The sequence below is a fragment of the Pleurodeles waltl genome, chromosome 8 (genome assembly GCF_031143425.1).
Source record: "Pleurodeles waltl isolate 20211129_DDA chromosome 8, aPleWal1.hap1.20221129, whole genome shotgun sequence".
Lineage (NCBI taxonomy): Eukaryota > Metazoa > Chordata > Amphibia > Caudata > Salamandridae > Pleurodeles > Pleurodeles waltl.
The window spans coordinates 436,402,269-436,425,605 of record NC_090447.1 but is presented as its reverse complement, the minus strand read 5'-3'; the positions used below and the strand labels follow the sequence as shown (position 1 = coordinate 436,425,605).

General features: G+C 45.1%; 1 protein-coding gene across 2 annotated transcripts in view; it reads left to right on the top strand.

The window, feature by feature from the left end:
* Window positions 1–23,337, top strand: part of UNC50 (unc-50 inner nuclear membrane RNA binding protein) — a 210,663-nt gene that overhangs the window by 153,020 nt on the left and 34,306 nt on the right. For both annotated transcript variants that reach the window (XM_069204326.1, XM_069204327.1), the window contains exon 3: window positions 12,499–12,619. In XM_069204326.1, coding sequence (XP_069060427.1) covers window positions 12,499–12,619 — 121 coding nt within the window. The remainder of the gene's footprint in view (window positions 1–12,498; window positions 12,620–23,337) is intronic.

The window sequence follows — 23,337 nt, the reverse complement described above, 5'->3', positions numbered from 1 at the left end:
TGGTAATCTCTGTGGGAATGCTGTCACTTCAACACCAGATTCCTGTAGTCTCCGGTTGAACTTAATAGTACACATCTAAAATAGTAGAAACCAAACTGAAATTTGTAAGTGTTAAATGCATCACCTACCTGTAATTATTAATGACCCATGCTGTTCTGCTGAGGTGCACCTGCCATCCTACATGAATGTTTATATACCCCACGAAAATGCCCCCAGGGTTTGACAGAATGACAAGGCAGAGTAAAATATTTAGGAACTAATGTGAGATTGTAGTGGCCTAGATAGCCGCTTATGACCACCATTGTGGATTTTATCCTTTTCACTAATGAATATAGGTCATTCCTGTGATCTCTGGTACAATTTGTCATATCTCTGCTCCCGCGGAAAACAGCTCTTTAGTGCAGTGTATGAGGAACAATCCGTAGGGCTCTCTGCAATCAAGTCCTCTGCATGGATATTGTCTACAAGTTTATAGAACATAACATCAAGCAACCGGTTCTGCTTACTTTTATTTTACCTCGGGTACAGGCGGCATTTTTGGAGTAGGGGAAAAAAAAAACACTGCAACTAGAATACAAGATATAGCTCAGATAATATTTAAAATACCATTAATGCAAAGTTTCAGCCCTTTTTCTTTGGCCATAAGAACTTTAAGGCTTTTGATCTAAATGCTTCAGGCATTAATTTGAGAATCAGTCTGATTGACTCCAATCTTATAGCACCCAGGGAAATCACTATTATGTCATAGCTCACTTTTCGGGTTCTGTGACCTACAGTTTGGTGTGTTATGTAGTTAGTTAGGGCAAGCATCTCACTCGTTGCTGGGTCCAGGGGCGAACAATGGTCACCGGCACCAAAGTAAAAGTGGGCTTCTCTGATTATGCTTCTCTTAATACATCGTCTTCGTTTAGAAAACAGAAGATACCTCCCACATTCAGGTAATTATGTAAGTGCTGAGGAGAGATGCATCACTTAACTATACTTGTTCAGCTAGGTATTTCCAGTGTTCTCCCATACTTCTCTGCTGAGGTGTACATAATAAAGAGGCTATACATCCGGATTTGACAGGCTTCTAAGACAGAGTAAGTTGCTAAATAACTGCTATAGGTCATAACAATTTAGATTACCACAAAAAACACTTTTTGTGTAGATTGTATAGATCTGTAAAAAAAAAAAAAGTTATTTGGTGCGCAACGTAAGAAACAGAGCATGCAGCTGCAAATCATATAGCTAAAAGAAAGTGTCCACATTTGCAGATCTGAACAGTTTTGAACTTTGACACCCTGTAAAATAGTTTTGAAGGTATTGGAGACTGCATGCATTTGTGCTTGCTGTAGGCAGTGTTTCTGGAAAGATCATGGAAATCACCAGTAAAAACCTGGCTGGCCCCCAAAAGCAAAACATTTGGCCACAAACAGCCCAAAAGCACCTCACATACTAACCTGTCAGGTGAAGGGAGCATAAATGGATGAGGCAATACCGGGAGAAGCGTTGGATACTTTATTTATGTCTCGAGTAAGGAGGGAGCCCACAACCAAGTCCTCGCACGTCTGGAGCAGCGATTAGAATGAAGATTCTCATTGCAGCTCCCAACGAACAAGAACCTGGAATGTCGGCAATCATTAAAAGAAAACAATTCCTACAACTCCTTCTGTGCATCTTGTGATGCAGCACGAGATGCACAGCCAATTTATATGTACACATCATCCTTCCGCTTATACAAATGAAAAAAAATAACAAAAAAACAAAATGCTCTCAAAAATATTTACATAAACAATTTGTGTATAAATTTCACTGCATATAATCTTTAAATCTTAGAGGTGCAGAAACATTACGACAAGCCCTTCTGCCAGAGGTTTGTGCAGCACTCTTATCTACTTCCGTAGCCAACTAGGTGGAGTCTCATGGTTGATGCGAGCCAAATAGGACTCTGTGCAGTCCTTTCCCAGTGGGTGAATAAGAAGGAACATGCCATTGCCTTAGCTTCCCATTCCCTTACAGCTGCTGAAACTAATTACAGCACAATAGAATGGGCAGCATTGGCCTGTTCATGGGCCATGGAAACACTCAAAACCTTCCCACGGGACACACAGTTCGATATTTTCACACACCATAAACTGTTGATCTATATGCTCAATGGCAATAGTACAGTGAAGGCATCTGCCAGATTAGGGAGGATTTTTGTCAAGGCTTCAGGAATATAATTTCTGCATTAAGACCTTTCTTGCAGCAAGAACGTCATAGTGGACTGTGTGTTGAGAATTCCTTTAAGTGTAGAACCTGAAGACAGTCAGGTGGTGGACACCAAGAGGTAATCCGCTAGTCGCCGATATATGTAGAGAGCATAAATGAATCAGGCAACAGCAGGAGAAGTGTTGAAGCCTTTACTTATGTCTCGAGTAAGGAGAAGCCCATGACCAAATACTAGCATGTGCAGAACAGCAGTCAGAATGGAGATTCTCATTGCAACTCCCAACAAGCAAGAACCTGGAACGTCGGCAACCATTAAAAAAAAAAAAACAATACCTGCAACTGCACCTGTGCATCTCATGATGCAGCACAAGATGAACAGCAAATTCATATGTACACAACATCAGGTCAGCCCTTCTGGCACTTTCAGATTGTTATAGGACAATTCGAGCTTGCAAGGGTCACAACCATTTCCCAGTGCTAAGACTTTGCTTTCCAATAATGCCTCATCTTTGGCTCTTTTTCAATTTTAGACCATATATTGGTTGTCACTTGTCGCTGAAGTCTGGATTTCATCCTGGATGACCTGCAAGCAAATGGGGCAGAAGAGTAACGGACTATAAAGCAAGTCCCTTAGTTGCATTGCACACACCTCAGTGTTATCTTGGAAGAACGTGCAGTGGAATACAGTGGACTCTGCCCTCACCATCTCTCTGGCTCAGGTTGTGCTTCAATGGTAATAATCTTGGCTGGAGCACTCCACTCCTGTGGTGTCTGGTACAATTTAGCATATTTCTGATCCTGCAGTGCCCTGGAATAGAGTTATGCTTTCCTGAAGCAGAGCAAGCTCCCCCCGACAACATTCCATCAATATCTTTCTGGAGATCTCCCATAGCTGCTGTTGACAAGTGAAGAGTTTATTACATTAGGAACCAATGTTCAAATCTTAAAGAACGCCTCAGTGAAAATGTTTACTTGTGCTGTTTCATGACAGGGCAAAACAGCAAGAGGCATAAGGCCTTACATTAAACAGTTCTTCATCTTAGAAAAGTTCATAGTGGGGGCTATAGCTCAGTTGGTGATAATGAAACAGTGTGTTTGTCTGTATTAAAAATACTTAAACACTGCTGTTTTCACATCTCTGTTGAGAAGGACTTATGTTTTCCAGATTTGAAGCAGAGGCTAACATTATCAATGGAAGACCTGGCCATTTCGTCAAAATGCTACTCACCAGCTGTCACTAGATTGATAGTAAATCTTATAAATGAGCACAGATGTTCTTTGGCAGGTGGTACTTTTTTGAACAATTTTATTTTGCATTTTTAAGTGAAAACAAGTAAATATGACAAATCTTACCAAGTAACCAGGGATGATAATTCTTACTCGCACATAATGGGAATTACAAATCACGTACACTCGTATACAGATGAAAGACAGTATCCGAAACAACTTCCACCCGACCCCTCACATAATGATCACATTTGAGCAGGACCATCATCCTGTTCAGAAGAAGACATAACGTGAAAGTTGGAGGTGTGCAAAGTTTTTGACATCATCAAATGGAGACCTCCTGCTAGTCGTACTCGCTTGATATGGGTGAGACTGGCTTGCTCAGTGTTACATTTGTCACTCTAGGGGACTTACCTCCTCATACAAAAGCTAACATTTTCGCTCGGATATGCTTAAGTTGCAGAGAGAAGAGGGCGAGCGGAGGGGTCTGGAAAACAGATAACAGCCCGGACATACAATTAATTTTCAAGCTAGTAAATCTCCCCAACCACGAAATTTCAAGTTCCCCCCCCAGCGATACAAGTCCTTGAAAAGGGATGTGAGGAGGGAGGTTTATTGCAGGTGTATAAGTCCTTTGTTAGGGGCGGCAGATAGATCCCCAGATTGGGGATGGGCAACATCTCCCACTGGAAGCTTTCACGCCTGATAGGGCCCTCTAAACTATTTTGGGGATCAACGACTCCCATGCCCCGTGATTTAGCAAAGTTAACTTTGAAGCCTGACACCTGAGAGAAGGCTTCAACTCTTTCATTAGGGACTGAACCATGACACTGGGGTTTGTGATAGAGCAGAGTACGTCATTGGCGAATAAGGCAAGCTTATGTTCAACTTTGTCGACCATCATTCCAGTGATCCGAGGGTTTGCCTTTATCTTCTCTACCAAGGGTTCGATCATGAGGACAAAGCTAGAATGGGAAAGTGGGCTTCCTTGGCGGGTGCCTCGCATAAGCCTAATGGTTTGGGAGAAGGAGCAGTTGATTTTGAATTTAGCTATAGGTTTCTGAAAGCTGGCAAGAATTTGTTTTCATTCTGGGGTCTGGGTGGATTTTGTCAAGGGCTTTGGAGAGATAATGCCAATCTATCCTATCAAACACCGCCTCTACAATGAGAGAAAGACAAGGGCCTTTGGTTGGTGTTGCTGCTGCGCTACTTCCCTAAGGGCAGTCAGCGAGTAGTATCGTTTGCTTGTCTATTGCCGATACAAACCCGACTTTGTTGGAGCAATTAAAGTCTGCCAGATCTGGCACAGGCGAGCAACCGGGATGGAAGCAAATAGCTTCACATCGCAGTTAAGGAGAGCAATAGGTCACTAGGAATGACATTGTGTGGCAAGTTTACTGGGTTTCTAAACGAGTGATATGCGACTCTCACATGGTATCAGTAACCACTCCAAATGTAGAAAATTAGTTAAAGCCACGCATTGGAGAGTCGACCAGGAGAGAGGCATAGGCTTCATAAAAAGTGGTGGTATAGCCATCAGGGCTGGGGGCCTCACGTGGAGGTATGCTGCTAATTGCCGCCCTGACCTCCCCCAGAGTGATAGCTTCCTTCAGAAGACATAACTTTTCAGACCTATCCGGAGGACTATAGGTTCTCAGATAAGGATCCTGTAGCTGGGCGTCAAGCTGTTGCGCCTGATAAAGAGTAGTGTAGTAGTTATTGAAAACCTCCAGGATTTCCTCTGTCTCTTGGCAAAGGCACTACTCCTCGCCGACTCACTCTGATGTGCTTATAGGTGGTGTGGATGCATAACTTATGCGCCAGAAGCCTGTCCGTCTTGTCCCCTTGTTCATAGTAGGTTTGATTAATGAAACACAACTTTTTGGCCACAGATTTCATTAAGAGGTTTTCAAGCTCACCCTGCAGCTGGCCTAGGACCCTTAAAGTCCCTTACCCTATGGCATGCCTCCACTTGTCGTATCTGAGGCTCTAGTTCTTGTTGATGAGAGAATCTTCCTGGAATACCATGTTTTTATGGCATGTGTGGCTGTAGATACACATGCTCTGCATAGTGTTGGGTCGGGAAGGTTACAAGTTGTTTTTCTTTGAAAAGTCTTTAGGGTCACGAGGTATAGTGACTCCTCCTCTTGCTGGTAATGCCCATGGGCATCAACTCCATTGTTAGATTGCATTCTTCCGCCGTCAGGTCCAGTTGTGTTTTCACCAATCTCCGGGTCAGACACTTCAGTTCGGAATACCTCCCCGTGGTCGGTATTGTTTTCGAATGCGTATATTCCATTCCTTGCATTTCAGGATGAGAAGAAATCACCCGTTGGATCGATACGCTCCTACAGAGGCCCTCCGGGCTGCCATTTTCTCAATTTCTATCTTCTAGAGAAGTCACTTATGATGGAACAGACTCCCTTCTGTTTTTGCCCTTAGTGCCATGAGAAGTTCCCACTGAGCGACCAGCACAGCATCTGCAACCTCTGTTTGTCCCCGGAGCATAAAGAGGAGGACTGTGACGCTTGCCGCTTTTTTTTTTGTTCCAAGAAACCCCTACAGGATCGAAGGGCCCACCATCATGAGATGCAGCTACAGGAGATAGAAAAGAAACCGGACATCTTTAGAGAACAAGATGTCGAGTCAGAGGCAAAAGCAGAGATACAAGAGGCCTTCGCAGCTGAGGAGGAGGCCTTTTCGGTTAAAGACTCTGACGTGAACACAGTCCTCGAGATGCAAGATCTCCCTCTGGCGCAAAGTACAGTGAGTACTGGTTCCTCTGTTCTGCCCCAAAAAAGCACCTCCCACCGAAGCAAAGGCTACTGGTCCATCACTGCATCAGACCATGGTCGGTGTCAGGAGAGGCCTCTTTTTGAAATGGTTAACCCCCACTTTTTGCCTGATGTATGATATAGCCTAGAAATTATACTGCCCAGGGCCCCTGCTGATCAGGTTTCCTGGGCCAGAGCTCTTTCCCTAAAACTGTTGATACCATGGCACAATTAGCTACACCTTTTAGCTACCACTGTAAGTCCCTAGTAAATGGTATTTAGGTGCCAGGGTATGAGGCACTAAGGGTAGGCCCTTGAGGGTAGCAGCACAGATTGTGCCACCCTTTAGGGCCATGCATTCCAGTACACCCAGCACTGCCATTGTGGGCAGAGTGCCCTGCTGCCAACCTAAAAAGTAAATTCTACATGGCACACTGCCTGTGTGCCCTGCCAACTACACACTGCATACACTGTGGGTAAGTCACCCCTCTGGTCGGCCTTCCAGCCCTAACGTTGGGTGCTCCATATTGTATGTAAGGGCATAGCTGCATGAGCAATATGCCCCCGCTATGCCCTTGCCAAACCTTGGGCATAGTGAGTGGACAGAATAGCCATTTTAATACATGTAATGGATACGGGTCAACACGAGTTTCACAGCTACATGATGACCACTCTGAACCCTGGGTTGTTTGGTATCCGAATGATAAATCCAAACTGGTACCAGCATTGGGTTTATTATTAAATGTACCCATGGGTCACCTTAGAGGTGCCCCCTGCAGAAGCTAACTACCCTGACATGGTTGCTGACTGGTTCTAACCAGCCTGCCACCTCCAGACAGCCAATTTACAACATTGGGGTGAGAAATACTTCTCTCTCGGTTGCAGACAAAGCCCTTTCTGAGTGGAGGTGCTAACGCCCCCTCCCTCAGAAATGCGCACTGCCCTGGCGGCGAGCTTCAAAGGGCGTACCGCATTTGAAACTCAACCTCCAGCCCAGCTCCTAGCAGCAGATGGCCGCTCCCATTGCAAACCCCTACTTTTGGCAGGAGCAACGGCGGGAAAACTGCACCAAGGATAGGGGGATTGGCCCTACTTGGCATACACCACCTCTAAGGTGTTGCCCCTGAGGTGGACACTCCATTTCATTTTCCTCCCTCTTGGATGGAAGGAAAACAGCCAACCAGGTATAGGGATGTGACCTCCGCCCACCAGAAGTGGTCACTTAGTGGGAGTAGCCACCCACCCACTACCAGGTTCCCCCTAAAACGGCCCCTAAATTTACTATTTAGAGGGCCTCCCTAGACCAGGAAATCAGATTCGATGGACAAAAGAAGACCAGTACCAAGAAGATTTGAAGCACGAGAACTGTGGACCTGCTGCACCAAAGAAAAGGCACCGAACCCTGCCAGCTGCACCCAGGCAGGACCCGACAATCGCTGCAGAGCTGCTGGACAACTGGACAACTCTACAAAAACCCCAGAGTACCTCCAGGCTTTGCAAATCGCTAGAGAACTCCCTGCAGATTGGAGGTACCGCTTTACTACCCAAAGCAACCACTGAGTGTCACTTCACTGACCAGCTGCTAACTCCCGAACCAGATGCCAAAGCTGGACCAAACTGCAACCCGACGACTCGGAGGACAAGACCTGCAGGTGTGGCAAGTTTGGTGGCACTGCGACCTACAGCGGCCAAACCATGCCAATACCAGGGGTATTGTTCAGCCTACATCAGACATCAAGAAAAGCAGCCCGCTTGGGGCTGAAAAAGGAGCAGGGTGAAGCCCCAGTGGAGGGACTTAAGGAACACACCGGACTTCCCGCTAGAGTGCCCCTGTTGTCCTGCAAACAGCTTATCCCAATGTAGCAAGGATACAAAATTCTCAGACACAACCTTCTTATTTCACCCCAGCCATCAAGTTGCAGTCAGATGTGTCATGAGACTTCTAGGCATGATGGCAGCATGCATTGCCATAGTCCCAAATTCACACCTGCATATGCGTCTGTTGCAGGAATATCCAGCATGTTAATGGTCTCAATCAAAGGGTCTTTTGAAAGATCTAGTGTTGGTAAGCAGCTGCACTCATCACCTTTTGCGTGGTGGAACAAAACCAACCTGCTAAAGGGACGGCCTTTACGCGGCCCTGTGCCTCAGATCATTCTGACAGCAGGCGCCCCACAGACAATGTGGGATGCTCGCCTTCAAGATCTCACGGTCCAGGGTCTCTGGGATCCCAAATATCACAGTATGCACATCAGTAACCTAGAACTCCTCGGTGTTCAACTAGTGCTGAAAGCGTTCACACCTCACCTGATCAGCAAAGTTGTCCTAATCTGCACAGATGATATAACAACTATGTATTGTGTGCAGAAGCAGGGGGTGGTACTCTCTACAGCACTCTCACCTATTCTAGGCAATTTGCCATTGGCCCATTCGCCACAACATCCACCTACTAGTGGGACTACTCTCAGGGGCACACAACAACTCATGGGCAAATGGGGAGAATGCATAATGAAGCAATGAGGGAGCCAGCCAGTGGCAAGCCTATGGGTGGGGCTGAAGCCCATGATGTAGATACAGCATGTCTCGGTTCTATCTAGAGCAGAGACCGAAAAAGGAGCAACTGTGGCCTTTTCAGTAAACATTCCCATAGCTGACATAGGTAAGGCAGCTACATGGTCCACACCACACATCTTCACTAAACAGTGTGTGGATGTTCTAGCACACCAGAAAGCTAATCTGTGGCAGGCAGTGCTAAGTACACTTTTCCAGACCATTGCAACACCCACAGGTTAGCCACTGCTTTTAGGGAAGTACTGCTTGACAGTCTATGCAGGGCATTTGTATCTACAGCCACAGATGCCATCAAACGGAAAATGTTACTTACTCAGTAAGCATCTGTTTGTGGCATGTAGTGTTGAAGTTTCACATGCTCCCACCCTCCTCCCCGGTCATCAGTGGCCGTTGCAATCTTCACATTTATTTCTACATATTCACTTGCAGAGACTTCTCTATCTTTACACTTACAACACACTCCATTATCACCCCCTGCAGTAAAACAATCTAACAGTGGAGTTGATGCCCACGCTCATTACCAGCAAGAGGAGGAGTCGCTAAACCTTTTGACTCTAAAGTCTTTTCAAAGAAAAACAACTTGTAACCTTCTGGACCCGACATTAGATGGCAGAAGTATGCAAAGTATGTGAATCTACAGCACTACATGCCACAAGCAGATGCTTATTTGGTAAGTAACATTTCCTTTCGCCACATCCCACAGGGCCAACATGCCTGTGTCATTTTTAGGAAAGTAATTTTCTATGGTTTCTTTGATATGATCACGGAGGGCTGCATCCCAAAGCTCAACATCATTAAGGATCCATAGTTGAGGAAATTGGCATTGTGGGGCCACCAAGCTAAGTGTCAGCCAAACTGGGCCATGCTCAGAGATAACATATATTGTGTTTAAGTTCTTTGAGACAAGCGTCAATTGCCCCCCCACCCCCCCACCCCCTTCCCCACCCATTTAAATACCAGTATATGGATCAAATGTAATCAGACATTAAAATATAATGGAAATAAAAATGGCAGTCAGTCTCAAACTCTGTGGATTGGACTGTCTCTCTCGAAGACTTGATCTGCTAGCAGTTTCATATTTCAAGTGGTCTGATCTCGGGTATGATGCTTGTTGTTTATGAAGGTCTGAAAAGGGGTCCATAGTTTATCATACTTCAGAAGTTTGTCATGGACAAGTGCTGTAATTTTTTTCTATTGCATTTTGTGCCAAAGCTTGGTCTACCATAGTTTTAGAAAGAGAGGATCTAGTGACTTCCACGTCGTAATTATTTTTAGGTCTCATATGTGCAGCTGGAAGTATTGTGTACATTTCTGTGGGTTACAACCTGCTCACAACATACCTTCAATTGTTTTCATTGTCATTCTCATTAGCTATCTTTTGATTGCTTAGCTCCAGTAGGTTTCCCTTCCTTCCTTGTTTTAGCTCCTCTCTGGAGCCAGTAGGTCTCACATAGCCGAGACCTATTGGCTTTGCAATGCTAGTTATCCTTGTAGCGCGGAGCATGAATGTAATAAACGGCCTAGTATAGATAACAATGGATTTTCATCTTCACCTCCTCTCCCACGTATTCAAGCAGAACTACCAGGGAACGGGATTAGCCAATTCTGCTGATATAACTTTTATGAGGTTTGATACATCTCTTCAGACTTTTTAACTATCGGACAGGACCAAGATGATAGCTTTTAAATCAGCTGAATTTGAAGTTCCATTTTAGGATGGATAATTACTGTGACTAATCTTAAGGGTTAAGTGATATTTTAGCTTTCATATTTGAGGCCCTAGTGTGGAAAAGTTAGATTTGAATGGATGCTGCTTTCCGTTCATATAATCTGTAAGCTTCTGTTACTCAGTTCTAACACATCCTAAAACAGTATGATGCTCTTATGTGCGATCTGCCAAGTTTATTTGTGCAAATGAAAAGCTGATAAATTTCACGGTGACTGTCATCCTTTTAACTCCTTATTGTCAGGCCCAGTTCCAGGATTTTTTATCCGAATGGGCCAAGGGTATGTTTCTGTGGGCCAATGCGAGCCCAATTTTGGTCAATTCTGGAGGTAGCCTACAAGCCCAGGATTTACATCATATCTTCTTCTTTCAAACAGGCTTAGTGTGCGTCTAGAGCTTTATTTGAGAGTAAGAGCTGGTATCTATACTCAACAGCCCTAGCCCTTATAATTTCCAGCAGGTCATGCTTCAACACACGCACCTAGGTTCCAAGCAGACTGTAATAGTAGTTCAAGGTTAAAGAGGTCCCTGTTACCACATCTATGCCTTGACATTGTACACTTGGGAGAATGGCTAAGTTTTCCTTGCAATTCTCCCAACACCTATTTCTTTGATCACTGTGAACTTTGTAACTGTTTATTTTCATATCATCCTTTTGGGATGTACTTTCATTGATTAAAAAAACTTTAAAAAACAGCAACACATTTGAAAAAAAGAAAGGAGTATTATTGACAGTAACATTACAAGACCATGTACAGCAGGACAGCTCTTGAATTGCCACATCTTGAACAGTTATAAGGGTTATTGCTTTCCACCCCTCTCAGCCTCCTTTTAGCCACATATACCTCCCACAAGTACATCTGATGTGCATGATTTCATTTCTTGTGATCTCTGTAGTGTGGTTGTACACCCTTTTCCACTCACTGTATTAATTGTGCTTATGTCGAGTTCTCATTTTCCTCTGCTATTTGCCCTTATATTACACTTGGAAATCTGTATGCCTTAAAACAGTTAATAGATTTTCCACCCCCATTTTTCAGGCCGTTCGTGTTGTCATGGACAGTTACAGCATGTTTTCACATTACTGCTGCTACTCAAGCACATATCACAAATATGTTTACTGGTATACCCTATTCCGTCATGCATCTGCAACACATATAAACCTCTATATATTTACACAGGTATCTCTAATTTATCGTTGATACATAGGGGGTTATTACAACTTTGGAGGAGGTGTTAATCCGTCCCAAAAGTGACGGTAAAGTGACGGATATACCACCAGCCGTATTACGAGTTCTATAGGATATAATGGACTCGTAATACGGCTGGTGGTATATCCGTCACTTTATCGTCACTTTTGGGACGGATTAACACCTCCTCCAAAGTTGTAATAACCCCCATAGTGTGCTAGCACAGACGTGCCCTGTCTCCCTTTACAGTGCACAAGCGATATTTTGACTCCATGCAATCCGGCCCTTGCCCCTATTCTTACTCGTCTCCAAATTTTTCTCAGCGTGTCAAATGGATTTGGAAGCATCCTACTTAAGCCCCAGCCATAATTTATTTAACTATAGCGATCTTGGGTCCTCAATCCCCATATACATCTCCTCCTCTTATATTCCCCTCAATCCAGGTTCATTGATTGCATTTCTGCCACCTGACCACACACTCTGAAGTCGTGTACTGCCAGATGCACCTATAAAGCAACGCAGTATTTTTATAAACAACACATTTCTGTAGTAAAACTTTCTCTGTATTTTTCGAGCTGTGCGGCAAGCATGAACGAAGAAGTCTCGATGTATGAATTTGTTTGCCAGTTGTTGGTAAATAGAGATTTTAATTCGCACATCATTGTGGCAAATAAGATTCGGCTCACCTGTGATTATGAAATGTTTTTTTAACATTAATGTATATAACGTGTTGCGAAGGGCACAGAGCCAAAGAGAGACAGAAGTAGAGAACAGCATTATCTCTGATGCAAGACTGGTTTTGTTATTTTCCCAACAGTGTCTACACTCGGATTTGGGTTTGTCCTGGACATGGGATTTTTCCAGATACTGAAGCTCCTCCTTTGGGTTGTATTTATAGACTGCATAGGTGTTGGCCTGCTTATTGCAACCCTCATGTGGTAAGTGAATTTCAATAGTGAAACATCTTGTTACGGTGCACGAGTTCCCGAGTTTATTTATTTCCATTCATTTCCTGGAAGTTCCCTAGCTCTTTAAACCAATGCGATTTACAGTAATTAATAAAATGCTATAACACATGCTATATTATGGTAAGAAAAGCAACAAGAAGAAATACATGATGTATCTTGAAGGATATTGCATTTGGACCAAAAGCATGTATTCCTTTGAAATGACAAGATCCCAAAATGTTTATTATGCAAATGAAAAATTAATATACAAATTCCAAATTTACTGGAATGAATTTTTCACATGCGGAAAATGCAAATTTCAGAAATCTATAAAATGAATGCCGTAACAAGATTTGCAAAAACTGTAAAAAGTATGGTAAAAATATTGTTATGGGAGAGTCCTTTCTCTTAATCAAGCTTTCTTGTTAGTCTTTGTGCAAGATTCATAACACAAAAGCAGATGCACCTCAGAAAAATGTATTACATTTTGGATTAAGCAAAAGAAGAAATATAAGAAGATGGCTAGGTAGTGAGTGGATATGTAGAGAAAGAAACATCTAATGCTACTTATATTCGCATAAAACCTATTGCTTACTTTTATTATCTTTTGGCGAGCAAAACTCACTTTAAAAATAACAGACATAGAAGATTCTGCTTGTTCCGATTTATTTGCTTGTAGCAGGCTGCGGTGAAGCTGCATTAAGGAACGTCCCAGGGGCCAAACATTTGTTAGTGTGCGCTCAGGTTAAGGTGATCGCATCAAGCTTGGGAGCATGTCTCCAAGCAAAGGACCAAGCCAGGAGCTGACAGATAAACAGTAATCTGGTGCCTTTCTCTATAGCAAGGGTCTTCAAACTAGGGGGTGGGCCCCCTTAGGGGGGTCCTCAAGTGATCCCAGGTGGAAGGGGGGGTGGGAAGGGTAGAGCCAAACTATGGCCAAAAGAAGCATGAAACTAATAAAAGGGATTTAAGGTGAAATAAAATGAGCAGCAGTAAACCACCATCACTACCATGTTTTGCCATTTATATCCAAGCTGGGAGTATGTGTCAAAAGGGAAGGGACTCAAAATACTCTTCAAACCCTCTCTCTTTGTCCCTTTCTCTCTTTTTTTCTAATAATCACACTGTGGATACTTTTACACGTTACAAATTTAATTGCAATGTTTTTTTTTAAAAAGTGTATACATATTTAAACATTGCCAATTAAATAGAATAAGTTTGGAAAATATCCGAGGGAGGCCTGATGATTTTTTTATTTTTTATTTTTATTTTCTTCCCACTAGAGGGTGGGGGAGCGCAGCATTAAAAAGTTTGAAAAACACTGCTCTATAGGCACCTTATTGTCCAGACAAGAAAAGCACATGCATATTGAGGGGGACGAGATCTCTTGTATCCTAGGCTTAGATGGCAATATCCTCTTATTGGGTAAATGGAGAAATCCTGTGCTATCATGTCTACAGTGGTTCCTGCACATCACTTCCAGCTACTATTTTGCATCTCTTCCTGTTTTCTCCTTTATAAAAAAACATATAGAAGAAATCTAGGTAGCAACGCTGTCTGACATATTTTTCAACTAGGTCTTCTCCCAGTTCTTTGTTTTCCATTTGTTCATGCTTGGCCTTTGGCTAAAGTTCTCCAGCTGTGGTGTGACCTGATTCTGTTCAGCACTTCTCTGCAGAGCTGTTTGGTTCTTCGTGGTTCTTTCTAATGCTCAGAAGAATCTCTTTCACCAGTCCTTTGTCAGAGGTGTTTTAAATTCCTTTTTAGGCTTTTTCCTCCATACAAATATCCTTCGCAGGACACACCAGTGCTTCTGTAAAGAGGGGACGATTGAACAAGTCCACAAGTCTAGAAACTCCCAAAAAGGCTTGAGAAGTTGTTTAATGGTTGGAGGCCAGTTGAATGTACTAATGATGGATATAGAAAAATACTGTGAATGGCTGTGAATGTGTTAATGAAGTGTGGGTGTCCTCTAGCCACCAACTCTCATGCCAACAAGCTGAGTTGCATGTAATGATTTTTGGGGAGCCAAATTATAAATGGCTCTGATAAATTAGTACTCTTTATCTAGTGCTACCAAAAACTATATGAGCTTAAACCCACAGTAGAAATTATACTTGGTAAATATCTGATAATCATAATTAACCAAATTCTCTGAACAGAGAAATAAGGTGTTAGGTGCTCCTATCACTAAAAAGGATACCTTACTCATAAATCCTCTGAATCTGATTCACTGCCTGCTTCTTTCTGGAGGGCTACAGCCCCACTCCCCTGGTTTCTCACAGTAATGTATTGTTACTTTCACATAGAAAGGTTGCTTTGAGCAAAGTTTCTAGACAGACCTATTCAACCATTTTAATACTGCGTGTCCTGTCATACCTTCCATGTTAGACACAGTGGTCACTGTTACCACCAAACCAGATAAAGAACCACCAATAAGTATTTTTTACAGAGAGATCGCTCTTAGAAATGCTGAAAGCTGATGCTGAATTTTCTTGTTAACATATGTGAATAGTTCATCCTAGTCAGTCCTGCTTTATTGGTGACATCAGGCAGGAGATAATATAAGAAAGGCCATGGTCAAATTTGAAAACATAGCAGGAAATAAATGCGAAAAAAGCATTGTGTTCAGGGCCCCTTATTAGTTCCTTGTGTAGCTGATAATTCTTATCCCTCTGGTCAAGTGGTGCCTGACCTATGTGGATTTCTTTGTTATTTTACTATCTTATTTTATCTAACCTTTTGTTTCCTGGTATGTTCTCAAGGATACCTGACCTCTTTTATCTTTTGTTTGGTTGTAGTTAATTCACAGTATTTTTTCTTTGTTTTCTTTTCCAACTTTTACCTGTCCTGTTCAAGGATGAGCTCAGAGTCTTGGTGCCTTCCTCCCCTGAGGTACCACCTGTAGGAGGCTGGCCTGGCTTGTAGTGGGTACCAGAGGTACTTACACCTTGTGCCAGGTCCATTTATCCCTTATTAGTGTAGAAGAGGTGTTTCCAGCAGCTAAGGCTGATAGAAGGTAGCTATGGCAAAGTAGCTTAGGCTGAACTAGGAGACATGTAAAGCTCCTACTATACCACTGGTGTCATATGCACAATATCATAAGAAAACACAATACACAGATATACTAAAAATAAAGGTACTTTATTTTTATGACAATATGCCAAAAGTATCTCAGTGAGTACCCTCAGTATAAGGATGAGAAATATACACAAGATATATATGTACACAAACCAAAATTATGGAAGTAATAGCAAAAGGAAGTAATGCAAGCAATGTAAAGTTACAGTTTTTTGCAATAGGAGCACATAGGTATAGGGGCAACACAAACCATATACTCCAAAAGTGGAATGCGAACCAGGAATGGACCCCAAACCTATGTGAGCTTGTAGAGGGTCACTGGGACTGTAAGAAAACAGTGAGGGTTAGAAAAATAGCCACCCCCAAGACCCTGTAAGGTAGGTGTAAAGTGCACCTACAACCCCCAGAGAGCACAGAAGTCGTGATAGGGGGATTCTGCAAGGAAAACCAACACCAGCAATGCAACAACAGTGGATTTCCGGACCTGAGTACCTGTAAGACAAGGGGACCAAGTCCAAGAGTCGCAACAGTGTCGAGAGTGGGCAGGAGCCCAGGAAATGCCAGCTGAGGGTGCAAGGAAGCTGCCACTGGATGGAAGAAACTTGGTGTTTTGCAAGAACGAGGAGGACTAGGAACTTCCCCTTTGGAGGATGGATGTCCCACGTCGTGAAGAAGCTTGCAGAGGTGTTCCCACGCAGAAAGACTCCAAACAAGCCTTGCTAGCTGCAAGGGTCTCGGTTAGGGTTTTTGGATGCTGCTGTGGCCCAGGAGGGACCAGGATGTCGCCACTTGGATGAGGAGACAGAGGGGGCGCCCAGCAAGTCAGGGAGCCCTCACAGAAGCAGGCAGCGCCCACAGAAGTACCTGAACAGGCACTTGGAAGAAGAGTGAACCGGAGTCCACGCGAAGTCACAAAAGGGAGTCCCACGACGCCGGAGGACAACTCAGGAGGTTGTGCACTGCAGGTTAGAGTGTTGGGGACCCAGGCTTGACTGTGCACGAAGGAAATCCTGGAAGAGTGCACAGGAGCCGGAGCAGCTGCAAATCACGCGGTACCCAGCAATGCAGTCTAGCGTGGGGAGGCAAGGACTTACCTCCACCAAACTTGGACTGAAGAGTCATTGGACTGTGGGAGTCACTTGGACAGAGTTGCTGAGTTCCAGGGACCACGCTCGTCATGCTGAGAGGGGACCCACAGGACCGGTGATGCAGTCTTTTTGTTGCCTGGGGTTGCAGGGGGAAGATTCAGTCGACCCACTGGAGATTTCTTCAGAGCTCCTGGTGCAGAAAGGAGGCAGGCTATCCCCAGAGCATTCACCACCTGGAAACAGTCGAGAAAGCCGGAAGGATGAAGCGATACAAGGTTGCTAGTAGTCGTCTTGCTACTTTGTTGTGGTTTTCCAGGCGTCCTGAGCAGTCAGCGGTCGATCCTTTGGTAGAAGGTGAAGAGGGAGATGCAGAGGAACTCTGGTGAGCTCTTGCATTCGTTATCTGGTGAGATCCCCAAAGCAGAGACCCTAAATAGCCAGAAAAGGAGGGTTGGCTACCTAGGAAGGAGGATTGGCTACCAAGAGAGGTAAGAGCCTATCAGAAGGAGCCTCTGACGTCACCTGCTGGCACTGGCCACTCAGAGCAGTCCAGCGTGCCACAAACACCTCTGTTTCCAAGATGGCAGAGGTCTGGGACACACTGGAGGAGCTCTGGGCACCTCCCCTGGGAGGTGCAGGTCAGGGGAGTGGTCACTCCCCTTTCCTTTGTCCAGTTTCGTGCCAGAGCAGGGCTGGGGGATCCCTGAACCGGTGTAGACTGGCTTATGCAGAGATGGGCACCATCTGTGCCCATCAAAGCATTTCCAGAGGCTGGGGGAGGCTACTCCTCCTCAGCCCTGACACCTTTTTCCAAAGGGAGAAGGTGTTACACCCTCTCTCAGAGGAAGTCCTTTGTTCTGCCTTCCTGGGCCAGGGCTGCCTGGACCCCAGGAGGCCAGAAACCTGTCTGAGGGGTTGGCAGCAGCAGCAGCTGCAGTGGAAACCCCGGAAAGGCAGTTTGGCAGTACCCGTGTTCTGTGCTAGAGACCCGGGGGATCATGGAATTGTCTCCCCAATGCCAGAATGGCATTGGGGTGACAATTCCATGATCTTAGACATGTTACATGGCCATGTTCGGAGTTACCATTGTGACGCTATACATAGGTAGTGACCTATGTATAGTGCACGCGTGTAATGGTGTCCCCGCACTCACAAAGTCCGGGGAATTTGCCCTGAACGATGTGGGGGCACCTTGGCTAGTGCCAGGGTGCCCACACACTAAGTAACTTTGCACCCAACCTTCACCAGGTGAAGGTTAGACATATAGGTGACTTATAAGTTACTTAAGTGCAGTGGTAAATGGCTGTGAAATAACGTGGACGTTATTTCACTCAGGCTGCACTGGCAAGCCTGTGTAAGAATTGTCAGATCTCCCTATGGGTGGCAAAAGAAATGCTGCAGCCCATAGGGATCTCCTGGAACCCCAATACCCTGGGTACCTCAGTACCATATACTAGGGAATTATATGGGTGTACCAGTATGCCAATGTGAATTGGTGAAATTGGTCACTAGCCTGTTAGTGACAATTTGGAAAGCAGAGAGAGCATAACCACTGAGGTTCTGGTTAGCAGAGCCTCAGTGAGACAGTTAGTCGTCACACAGGGAACACATACAGGGCACATACTTATGAGCACTGGGGCCCTGCCTGGCAGGGTCCCAGTGACACATAGACTAAAACAACACATATACAGTGAAATATGGGGGAAACATGCCAGGCAAGATGGTACTTTCCTACACCACCTTCTTCTGCCATATAATAGATGCTGCAAGCTTACTTTGGCACCTTTATGGTTTTGCCAAGGTGATCTCAAGACTGTTGTTGTGACAGTCCCCATTTTAGTTCCTTGTATAGCTGATAATTCTTTGCCCTCTCACCAAAGGGTACCTGGCCCTAGCAAACCCCTTTGTTGTTTTAATTATCTTATTTTCTTTTACCTTTTATTCTCTTGTATGTCTTCTACACTGCCTGGTCTCTTTTATCTTTGGTTCGGTTGCTGTTTGTTATTTTTCATTTACAGTACTTTCTTTGTTCACTTTTCCAATTTGTGCCAGCTACAGAGCGGAGACAGTGTTATGGTGTCTGCTCCCCTTGAGATAATGCCTCTCCCTGCCGTATAATAGCACTCACACACAGTGGGTGCTCCTAAGGCAAGCCCGTCTGCCCTCGCCCATTCTCAGCCAGTGGCAGGCCATGGTGTCCATTTCCAGATTGTGGATGTAATGCAGGCTAGTAACCTCTGGCTTTCCATGCCTAAGAAGAGCGAGGAATGCTTGTCTGCAATCCTCACCATGTTCTCGGTGCCTGGCAAACTAGATGCAGCCATCATTTTCACCTTAAAGAACAATGGCTTTTCTGCCCTCAGGCATTGCAGTCTACACTGGGGTATGAAAAGCACTTGTCTATAGTTTATGTCAATCCATTAGATTGTAGTCCTTTCAAAACCAGTCTTTTGAATGTGGGTTTAGCTTAAAAACAAACTGCATTTTTTAATATTTATTTTATCAGAACATTTTGATTTATTGTTTTTAACAAAAACGTGGTTTACTCTGGCTTGCAACATTATTATTAACAATCTAGTACCCACAGTTTATAAAATAGTCAGACTAGACCATGTTGATAAAAAGGGAGGAGTTGTTGGCCTTATAGCTTCAAGTGCTCTATCATTGTGGTTTTTATACCCAATGTTCTTGGGCAAAATTCCTCTTTTTTTTTTTTTTAAAGCTTAAAAGAGGCATTGAGGAATTAATCTAAAGTATCAACCTCTGCAGATACCTTCAGATTATTTTAATTGGCTGGAAGAGTTGATCATTCATGCATCCACTCTCTGCAAAGATAGTTTTATGGTTTGCAATTTTAATGTCTGGTCAGAGAATCCTATACATGACCTCAAGTCAGCAAAAATGTGTAATATTCTTGATTTTTGTAAGTTCATAGGCTTCAAACAACTTTTCTGATGGATACAACTACCTGTGGATTACTCACCTTATGAATTCTCCCAATGTGCCAGCATTCAACGGAAATTTTCTTCCTAGCTCCTCACGTCGACGAGGATGTCACAATTGCACGGCTCCGCACGCGACTCTGCCTGACGTCATCGGAGCCATAAGAAGTCCTCGCCGGCGTGCTGGCGTCAGTTCCCTTTTTTCCGTGCCTTTGACGGTAACGTTTTTTTCCTACCTCTTGGCAGTTACTGTTTTGAGGGAATTGTTGTAGAGTGCTACAATGTCTCCACTGGAAAAATCGGGATTTAAGCCTTGTATTGAGTGCGGGGGTCATATGTCGGCAACGGATCCTCATGAAAATTGCCTGCTGTGCCTGAGCTCGGACCACGACGTGGAGGGGTGCGTGTTCTGCCAGCGGATGACCCTGAAGGCCTTGAAGGAAAGAGAAGCTAAGCTTTTTTTGGCAAAAGCTAAGAAAGAGCAGAGAGGTCGCCGAAGTTCAAAGGCGAGGGACACTTCATCGCATAGACCCTCAAAATCACATAAAAAGTGACGCTGGCACGAACCTCAATGTCGTTCATACAGAGATCGGTCTCGGTCTCCTTGAGACGGTGCCACATGGTTGTGGGAGATCAGCCCTACAGTGTCTCCCCAGCCTCAGAGTCCACAGGCTTGTCCGGCGCTGACTTTTATTGAGATCTCGGAGTCCCCGGCAAGCCCGGTGGCTTATTTTTCTCCTGCGTCCACTCATGATCAGGAGTCGGGTGTGCAAGCATCGGAGCCAGTCCAGCCACCTCAGGAGGAGCAAATGTTTCCTGCCCGCCCAGCTCCGGGAGCGGATCCATCAGCGTTCCTCAGTGCTATGTTTAGCATATTTAGCAGAGCTATGGTCCCCTCTGGTGCACCTGCTAGTCCCACGGGTCCATTGGCATTCACGCTCGGGTCACCAGCGCCGTACAAGCAGGCTCCGTTTGTACCATTTCTTCCTTGTGAAGGTACTGGTTCATCACTGATGACGTTGCCACCTCTATCCCGAATGTTGGTGCCAGCGGCGCCAACGGAGTCGATACTGGCACTGGATGGATCCCGATCGACACACAGTGTGGATTTGCCTAACTCTCCTCCGCCAGAGCGACCTTCTGCTTCGAAACCGGCAGTGTCGACGTCAGTTAACTCTCTGTCGACTCCGCGTTCCTAGTCCAGGCTGAGGTCAAGAAGGAGGGCCTTGAGACTCTTGGAGGAGCAAGAGTATTGACAACAGCTATTTGAGGAAGGGGAAATTCCAGAGCCTGTAGGTGAATTTCAGGGCCTAGACTCTGCAAGTGGTTTGGATACACCCCCTGAGTGGAAATTTTCATCCCCTGGAGGTGAACTCACAGCGGAGGCAGCTTCTTACCACAGTGTGATAAGAAAGACTGCTGAATTTTTGGACTTACCACTACCAGCATCGGAGACGAAAACAAACATTTTAACTTAGGTGTTACATCCGTCAGCTACGTCTTCTGAGCCTCTCCTCCCTTTCAATGATGCCCTTACTGAGCCCATTTTAGAAATTTGGAGGAAGCCTGTTACAACACTGGCGGTTTCCAAGAGTGTGGCTAGGAGATACAGAATTGCTCCAGGAGATCCTCAGTTTCTGTCACAGCATCCAACGCCTGAGAGCTTGGTGGTGCAAGCCTCTTGTTAGGCACGGTCGCTCCTGGTTTGTTCCCTATGACTCCATCTGATAGGGAGTCTAAACGTATGTAGCAAACAGCTAAGAAGTGCTTCTCCTCATGCAGTATGGCCTTGAAGTCTCTGAATGCTACGTGTGTGCTTGGGAGGTATATCTATGCCCTAATAGACTCGGCAAGAGCAGTTGTGCCAAATTTGCCTCAAGATGTGCAGGGGGCATTTTAATGAACTCCTGCTGGACAGTCATGCTGCAGCAAAGCAGGTCATTCAATCTGGTTTGGACACTGCAGATTTAGTTGCCAGGGCTATGGGCAGTTCCGTAGCAACCAGGAGGCATGCATGGCTCAGAGGTTCTGGTTTCTCCTCTGATGTTCAGACTACGTTGATGGACCTTCCTTTTGATGGAGAAAAGTTGTTTGGGACTAAAGCAAACTCCGCTTTTGAACGATTTAAAGAAAGCAGGGCTACTGCAAAATCTTTGGGTCTCCAAGCTTCATCGTCTACACCCTTTTAGAAGATTCAGAGGATTTTGCTGTGGGTCCTCAGTTCGTGGAAGGCTACAGTCCCAACGTTGAGAAGCCTGCCAACCTTCTCTACAGGTCTTATAGGAGCCGTGGGAGGGTTAGAATGCGAGGAGCCACTCAGCAGCCTTCCGCTTCATCCTCTTCCTCTGGGGGAGCCCATCAAGGAAAACAGCCCTAGTCTTCGCTCCATATTCCAGCATATTTTACCCGTAGGGGAAGGCTGTTTCATTTTCTTCACAAGTGGTAGTTAATTACATCAGACTCTTGGGTGCTAAGTATAGTGGGAAAAGATTATGCCCTTCCTTTTTGTGAGTTGACCCCTCCCTTCATTTTACACAGAAGAACATCGCCTGTTGCTTTAGCAGGAGGTGCAGGCCCTTTTGTTAAAAGGTGCAGTGGAGTTGGTTCCAGAGCAGGAAAAGGGTCAGGGATGTTACTCAAGGTATTTCCTGATTACCAAGAAGGATGGTCAATTGAGGCCTGTCCTGGATCTCAGGATTTTGAATTGGTTCCTCAAACAGGCGAAGTTCACAATGCGGATCATAGCACAGGTGCTTCTTGCATTGAACAAGGAAGACTGGATGATGTCTGTCGACTTACAGGATATCGCACATGAAGTATCTCCGGTTAGTGGTAGGGTCGCAACACTACTAGTTTGCGGTCCTTCCTTTTGGTCTTACTTCCGCACCTCGAGGCTTCACGAAGGTGATGGCAGTGGTGGCAGCGGACCTCAGAAGGAAGGGAATATACCTTACCTGGCTGATTGGCAGATCAAAGCCGGGTCCCCAGAGCTCGTGCTGCATCACTTGCAGGTCACAACCCAGTTGTTGTTCAACCTGGGCTTAATGGTAAACATGCCCAAGTCACCTCCTGTTCATTGGGGCAGTACTGGGCACAACATTGAATCTGGCCTACCCTCCTGCGCAGAGGCTTCAGGACATTCAGGCGATGATTCCAATGTTTCAAAAGGGAGCAGCTGTTCCAGTCCTCAAGGTCCTACTTCTGCTCGGTCTGTTTGCTTGCTGCATTCCGTAGGTCACTCATGCACGTTGGCACATGAGGGCTCTCCAGTGGTGCCTCTGCAAGCAGTAGTTTTAACACAAAGGGGATCTTGAAGAGTTGATTACGATCTCCAGAGACGCTGCACTGGATCTACGATGGTGGGCTGTGGACGGCAACCTTTCCCAAGGAAGGACGTTTTGTCTACCACCTCCTGTGACCACACTCATAATGGATGCTTCCACTCTAGGGTGGGGAGCTCATCTGGGTTACCTGGAGATCAAAGGCCATTGGCCTCCAGTGGAACAGATGTTTCACATCAATCTGTTAGAATTGTGGGCGATACGTCTGGCTCTCAAGGCCTTCTTTGCGTCCATTTGCGGGCAGCCATTTCAAGTCT